Below are 7228 nucleotides of genomic sequence, written 5' to 3' on the forward strand. Positions count from 1 at the left end.
CACATAGCATTTTGTTTATCTTCTATACGGGTATAATGTACATGCACATTAGGCACATTCACAGCATTCTCTCATGGTTCAGATCCCTCTGACTCTACAGTCACTAGAGATGATCCATGCCCGACTTTGTGAGTTCCAATTCCATCAATTTTGGGGAGTGTTTCAGAAAATAGAGAATAGGACTACACAAATGTCTTACAATTTCTAGAGTTTTTTTTGTTAATGAAATAGAGTACGTTAGAAAAGAGTTTTCCTATCATTGTTGTTTATATATGAGGAGAAATAATGTGCTGGCCATGTGTCTTATGGTGTGAGATATGTTGCCTTAACCATTGAGTACAAGAAATTTTCCTTAGACGTTTAAATTTCTTCTGTATGATCTCTTTGGGAAAATGATCATAGTATGTTGTACAAGGATAGCAGAAATTTCCAAGATGAAGCAAACAAGACACAAAAGCAAAAATCCCTTGTTGAGGTGAATAGGCTTCCTCATAAATCAACATTCTACAAGCTCAAGCTCAGGGTGATCAGTACTTCAATTGCAGATTCAAAGCTTCATAACGAGACCGGTTGGACAATGATCGCTGCCAATGACATCAGGGAGAATGTAGGAATCGTGAACTTTGTCCACTAGTGATTCTGAGACAAGGAAATAATCAAGTCGCCATCCTATTTAAAATTTGAAACAAATTAATGAGAGAACAAAGAAGAGTTTATTTGAAAGGAATTCAAAGTTCATTCAGATGATTGATAATAATTAAGATAATTATTTGCAAATTACAATTAGACATTTTATTTAAGCTAAGTAAGGGTAAGGGTCAAAGCTAGTGGATAGCTACAATATGTGCTTGACTTCATACATGTAAACATTCAATTGTGAAAAAGAGGATTTATTAAATGAAGTCAGTTGAAACTTGTGTTTACATTGCACAAATCCAATATTGTATGCAGACGAATTTTTGAACTTAAAGTTACAAGTTCCTTGGCCAAAATAGACCGGTTTGGTAACATTTTTTCTAAAGCTTATAGCATTCTTTATCTAAATTTTATCCTCGTTATCTTACAAGGACAACAACCAACAACAACTAAACCTTATTCAACAGAGTGGGACCGGATCCTTGTTATCTTAATTGAAAAATTAATAAATAGTATAATTAAAAAGATTTCTTTATGTCATTTCAAATTTATCAGCTAGTTCAACCGCTAATTTAAAGAAATACTACAAATTCAATCTCCTAACTTATCTTCTATCTGATAACAGCTATCTGTTTTCCGTTAATTTTTAACAAATAGAATCTACTATGAAATGAAACAGTATGCTATAAATACCTCTGTTAAACTTGCGGCCACCATGCCGATAACCCCAATAAGTGTATCCAACAACACCAGGATGCTGCCTTCTAAAGGTATCTACAAATCCTTTTGACAACAAGTTTGTTTCAAATGATTTCCTCTCTTCATCTGTGAACCCAGCACTCCTTTTGTTACCCTGTGGATACATGTAACTATCAGAATAGCTTAAAATACTATGCTCTCGCCAACTTATACTAACTATTGATTATTCATGATGTCATAAATTTAAACTTTATCTTGTCTTTGAATTTGCCAAAAATGTTATGACCATGTGACTTAATTGGTTGTTAGCCTACTTACGACTTGTAACTCTCATAACACTAGCAGAAATTCAGCTATTACATACTCCCCTAACAAGCTAGGTGTCCTCATCAAGTATCTGGTATCCCCAAGATACTGCGAGGTAAAGTGGTTTCTCAGGAACCAGCGTTACGAGCGAGACACCGAATGGTGCTATTACTATATACACCAGATCAAGAATTTACCAAAAGTGACATATAGTTGTGCTTTCATGCATATTTGTAATTATAATATTAACCGGAGTGCTAACTTGCAATCACTTACAGCAGGGTTGTATATGTCTATCTCTTCGTGAGCACAATTCAGATCACCTGTCAAAACTACAGGTTTTGACTTTTCCAGCTCCTGTACCCACCAGAAAATGAATTGTGAATCTTATAGAAAATCGTTTATCTAAAATAAATAATATAATATAAAATCATATGGAAAAAGGATGTAAAACATAAGGAACAAATCTGCACCTCAACTTTTGTTGGAATAAATTGATGCAACATCTAGTAAAACTAAACACACCTCACTAAAAATTGGAGTGAGAAGTGATCATGTTTCAAAAGTAAACTGTCAAACCAGTCCTTGACTGTGTAATGTAGAACACTCTCAAACTGTGTATAATTATTTTAAAAAGGTCCCTGACTCTATTAAAGTGTGAAGTAGGTCTCTGTATTTTAGCCACTTAATAACAATTAAGTCCATATGTTATGTATCAATTTGGTCTTTGTATTTGATCATTTACTACCAATTTAGTCGCTAACTTTGACATCGAAGGATTAATAAAAACAACATTGGACAGGGTCAGGGACCATTTTGAAATATGTACATACTCGGGGACCAACTTGAGAGCATCATTCAGAGTCGGGGACTAATTTGACAGTTTGTTCAAATTTCACCAAAATAACCAATCGGAGACCTAAAAAGGATGAAAACTTTTATAAGGACTAAACAGTAAATATCATAGGAGGATATTCAAGATGAGCTTAAATATCTAACCACCCATAATTTTTTTCTAACTCTACAGGGTTTCACTAGCATGCAAACATGGCTAAAATAAATCATCTCTATCTTGGCTATCGTTATGAGTTTGGATCTCACTCCCAGAAGCTAACTCATAAGATCAGGGTGTCCAATCCAAACACATATATACATACAACCCGGGAACCTTGACAGTGTGAAACTCCAATACAACTTCAATAGCTATATCATAAACCACATTTCTTATAAATGACAAAACAAAAAGGTTAACAAAAGATGAATGTGTATTCTTCTGACAAGACGAGGAAATGCAATAGTCTTAAATGAGTGATATATAAGTATAACAAAAATAGTTAAGTTGTAGTGCATTCGATGGGGGAAAGGAGTAATACATACTTTCAAATAATTGCTGAGAGCTGGATCCCATTCGGTCACTCTGTAAGACTAGATTCAAATATGGAAAGATGAGTTGGATGAGGATATACATTTGCTAGATTCAAATATAGGAGGAACAAAAAGAGTTAGAAATATAAGAGTAAAGTAATTTAGTAAGTACCAGTCTTTTCAAGCCATCTCCAGAATTAGGCACATATCCAGTTATCAGATAAAATGTATCAAACTCTACAGTCACAAGTCTACCCTCACTATCATGATCAGATATACCTAGGCCATATCTAACTGAAAGAGGCTTTATCTGCCAGAATTTCAATTAAAAGAAAATAATATTAGAAAAATAATCATAAACTGAACACATTCTTGCATTTTATGAATGAAGATGCAAATGGTTGGTCTGTCCTGATAGAATGGAAATTGTGTCACCTTCAAGCATCAAACTTGTTTCTTGAAGCTAAATGATTAAGCAGCAGAGCAGAGTATCAACAATCATGATATAAGAACAGATGTAATTAGGGTTACGCTTTGTTGAAGAAAGAATATGACTAAAGTAGGCGGTGAGAAAAGCTTCAACCCAAGTAGTTACAAAATGATTTTATGTTATCATAAATCTCTTTGACAAAATCTTCACTTAGAAAAAAAATGTGTACAACAAATGGCACTATAACAATCATGCACCAATACATCGTCAAGCAAGTAAAATTTGTCAGGAGCCACTTGAGCAAGGAATAGTCACTACTCACTACTATAAAGCCTTTTCTTTTAAATGTAAAAAAAAAACAATTTAACACTATGTAGCAAAAGTTTCAATTACGTATTAAGGAGTATGAACATAGTGAACACACCCTTGAGATTATTGCTGTTCCAGAATAACCAAGCTTAGAAACACTACATGTCCAAAAGCTGTTCTCATAGCCATCTAGCAGTCGCTGTTTTATTTCCTTAATATCTTTCTCCTGTTAGCAAAACCAGAGCACTCATAAATTGGAGAGGAAATGGCTTCTAAATATTTTTCAAATGAACACATACGTCATGGTTGATAGATTTTATCAGGCAGCAAGACTGTCAGAAGTAGCTTCTCCCAATTTACATATTTCACAATTTGCAAATCAACATTCTTTTCCTATCACGGTAAAGAAGCTTTTCATATTACATTGCTCAATTTTACCTTCTATTAATAACCCATAGGTTTTGTTTGTGAGTTGAGTTTGGGAGGAAAAAGGAGAGGAGGACTTTTTTAAAAAAAAAATTTAAGGACACTAAAAAATGTTTTTGAAAATAAATTAAGTGTGATTGAAGTATTCTATGATCATTTATCAAGTTGTTCTTTCAAAAAATTTAAAACATCAAAATATAGACTTAGCCTCCCCCCCTCCAAAACCCAGCTCCCAAACAAACCCTTAAGGTTCTGCTGTAGCATACAGCTATTAGAGAATTTTCATGACCAAGAACCGCCTCAAAACATAAGTCGTTATGCAAGTGATTTATGTTCCAACGACTCGTTCTTACAATCACCCCAAACTTAGAGGTCCTTCGGTAAACTTTCACCAAATTTCTATAGAGATCAGTCTAGTTGAAGGTGCAGAAGCCATTGGCAGAAAAGATTGAGTAGAAAGAAAAAACATGTAACGCGTGCCACAAAATGTGTTGAATACCTATATGTTGCATGCCACTCTCTTACATGATAGCAGAAAGTTCTACCTTCCTTATAATAAAAGAACTTCAAAACTATTAAATTTACATTACCTTCTTGAAGAACCAAAATAACTGGAATACGAAGATGTTCAGCAATGAAAGTGAAATAGTTTCATATTTTGAAAAATGAAATGACTAAATTCAGCTCTCTCACCACCCTTCTTTCTTTTTACTGATGATATCTCTTATTGTTATTCACTTGAGGAAAGTATCTTTCTAAACCCGCAAAAGCAAAATTAACTTGATTAATATGAGAGAGTTCTTAAAATCAGTTAGTTCTTAGTTTAGTTTTACAGCAACCGTCAGAATGTACATAATTCAACTACAGCATAACACAAGATGTACTTATGAAATAGGCGTTAGCACCAATATTCTTTCTACCTGCAGTTTAGTCTCTTGCAAGCACAATACATCGAAGTCTTCCCTTTGAGCAAGTTGAAGTGCTGAGAATCCCTCTAATTTTAGCAATGCTCTCAATCCATTGACATTCCAAGACAAAAGCTTGACAAATTTTGTATCCCGAGAAAGAGGCGGGGGTCTCATAGTTCTAGGATTGTATGCAATCCAATCCTTTTGAGGTTTCTTGTGAGCAAGAACAGCCCATGTTTCAGTTTGAATAGTGGTTGTTGTACTGATTTCATCTGATTGTGCTACAATGGTAAAAACACCTGAAGATACTTTTCTCTTCACCCTAGAAGACTTAAAATCTGACAAAAACACCCATAGATGATTAATTTAATCACTTTAACAAAAATTGACAAGCCATGATACAAATAGAGGAACGTAGAGAGACAAAGAATTATGCTAAATATTTCAGAATAGAAAGTTCATAATTCTACATAATCTAGAGTTTAGAACACAACCTGAAACCTCATCTGATTTAACCAACAGCTTCTTTTTAGTTGTCGCTTTGACAATTTTGTTTGCGGGTTCTGATTGTTTCAACCTTCTCTTACCCTGGTTAAGTTCAACTGTGTCTAGAGTATGATTAACATCATCCACAGGCTCTTCACCCGATACATTTTTAGCTTTCATTTGTGAAGATGTATTTTCCGAAGAAACAAACAGCCCTTGTTTGTCTCTAATTTGAGAATCTTGTTCTGCAGAACACAAAAAGACAGCTTGAACTAGTTTTTTAAAGAGCAACGAGGAGTTTAAGGACTAAAAGAAGAGATTGTTTGAACTTTGCAGACAACAACTAAAGTTGAACAAAATAAAAACAAAACAAAAATCCATTTCCTCCCCTCCTCAAGAAACAGTATAACTCAGTGAATGCTATACCACACATATTATTGTCCATGAAATTCTTCAAAGCCGACAAAAGATCCTCTTTACGACCTTTGGCAGGAACCCCTATACTCCTGAGAATTGAAAACCATTCCCAATATATAAATAACTTGAGAATTTTTCTTGAAACTAGAATTAAAACAGTAGCTACATTTTAAGGACAAAGCATATGTACTTACTTTAATGTCTTGCGGAGTTCGGGAACAGTCATGGTTTCTACTATAGCTGGATCATTTCTTAATCTTTCAATCTCAATGGAATAGCTATCAACATCATGTTCCTACATTATCAAATAATAGGTAAATAATAAAAAAGAAATAGAGACAGAAATGAGCATTAAAATATTACTGAAAGTAGCATAAAAATGAGAGTATGAATGAAACATGAACCAGACCTTAACAACATGATGGTTAGAGATGGGGCTTGGGCTTGCTTGTAACACTTTGAGGTTCATATCGTTGTTGTTAACCTCAAGAGAAGATGAAATGGGTTGTGATGAATTTGAAAAGGGTGTTTTCAGTCTTTTAGACCCCATTGATTTCACAGTTAGAGAACAAAGCAAGCTCTTGGAATTGAAATGCTTCTGAATACTGCAAAACTACAACATTATTACTCAGTTATAGCTTTGAGACGCGATTAACATACTCCAAGGAGTGAGTGTATGACACACCGTTTTGAATATATTTTAAAATTTTAAAATAAAAATCAAACAGAATAAAAAAAAAAGAAATGAATGTATTTGGAAAATAAAGAAGAAGGAGAAAAGAGAAGAAACCTGGAGAGATTGATAGAGGTTGAAGAGACGGAGCTGTTTCATGTCAGGTAAACACCGAACAGGGAAAGAACCGGCAAAGCAACACACGCTCAAGGTTTATTAGAATGGGTACTAAGTAAATCAATTTACCAATTAATTCTTTTTTTTTTCTTTCTATAAAATGCAAATGTTACAAAATTTTCTTATCATTTAAATCAATTTATAAATTAGCATACAAGAGGAAAATAAATTATGTTCCTAAATTATTTGCACTTTTATTTTTGTTTATTTTTTATTTATAAAATATAATTAGAAAATAGTGTATTCGCACCAGACTATGATTAATATTATTTTTAATATTAATTAGGGTGTTTGCAGTCCGATTTCAATCGGTTTTGAGGCAAAATCTTATATGATCTAAAAATAAATTTATTTGGGATTCAATTTTGAATAATATTTTTAAAAAAATTGATTTGA

At 33.4% G+C, this 7228-nt stretch overlaps 1 protein-coding gene across 3 annotated transcripts; it reads right to left on the minus strand.

The window, feature by feature from the left end:
* Positions 1 to 332: 332 nt before the first annotated feature.
* LOC127093523 (DNA-(apurinic or apyrimidinic site) endonuclease, chloroplastic) lies at positions 333 to 6915 on the minus strand. 3 transcript variants are annotated; one of them, XM_051032466.1, is made up of 12 exons: positions 6773 to 6915; positions 6392 to 6595; positions 6177 to 6277; positions 5992 to 6071; positions 5574 to 5810; positions 5092 to 5417; positions 3861 to 3971; positions 3179 to 3316; positions 3019 to 3066; positions 1918 to 1998; positions 1330 to 1489; positions 333 to 669 (listed from the first exon to the last, which is right to left on the minus strand). In XM_051032466.1, exons 1-12 carry the CDS (start codon positions 6812 to 6814, stop codon positions 548 to 550), a joined length of 1650 nt encoding a protein of 549 aa, XP_050888423.1. In that variant the 5' UTR covers positions 6815 to 6915; the 3' UTR covers positions 333 to 547. The 3 variants fall into 3 exon arrangements, with proteins under 3 accessions (XP_050888423.1, XP_050888426.1, XP_050888425.1); XM_051032469.1 differs by having other exon boundaries at positions 6392 to 6587; positions 6773 to 6910; XM_051032468.1 differs by having other exon boundaries at positions 333 to 639; positions 6773 to 6829.
* Positions 6916 to 7228: the final 313 nt, after the last annotated feature.

The sequence above is a fragment of the Lathyrus oleraceus genome, chromosome 6 (assembly GCF_024323335.1).
Source record: "Lathyrus oleraceus cultivar Zhongwan6 chromosome 6, CAAS_Psat_ZW6_1.0, whole genome shotgun sequence".
Taxonomy (NCBI): Eukaryota; Viridiplantae; Streptophyta; class Magnoliopsida; order Fabales; family Fabaceae; genus Lathyrus; species Lathyrus oleraceus.

What these genes read in the sequence shown, in the direction of transcription:
- LOC127093523 (XM_051032466.1), bottom strand. Translation starts at nt 6,814, where the DNA reads ATGAAACAGCTCCGTCTCTTCAACCTCTATCAATCTCTCCAG. An exon ending in GAACTCCGCAAGACATTAAA is followed by an intron (nt 6,072 to 6,176) that starts GTAAGTACATAT and finishes TTCAATTCTCAG; the next exon opens with GAGTATAGGGGTTCCTGCCA. An exon ending in TAGACATATACAACCCTGCT is followed by an intron (nt 1,490 to 1,917) that starts GTAAGTGATTGC and finishes ATGTATCCACAG; the next exon opens with GGTAACAAAAGGAGTGCTGG.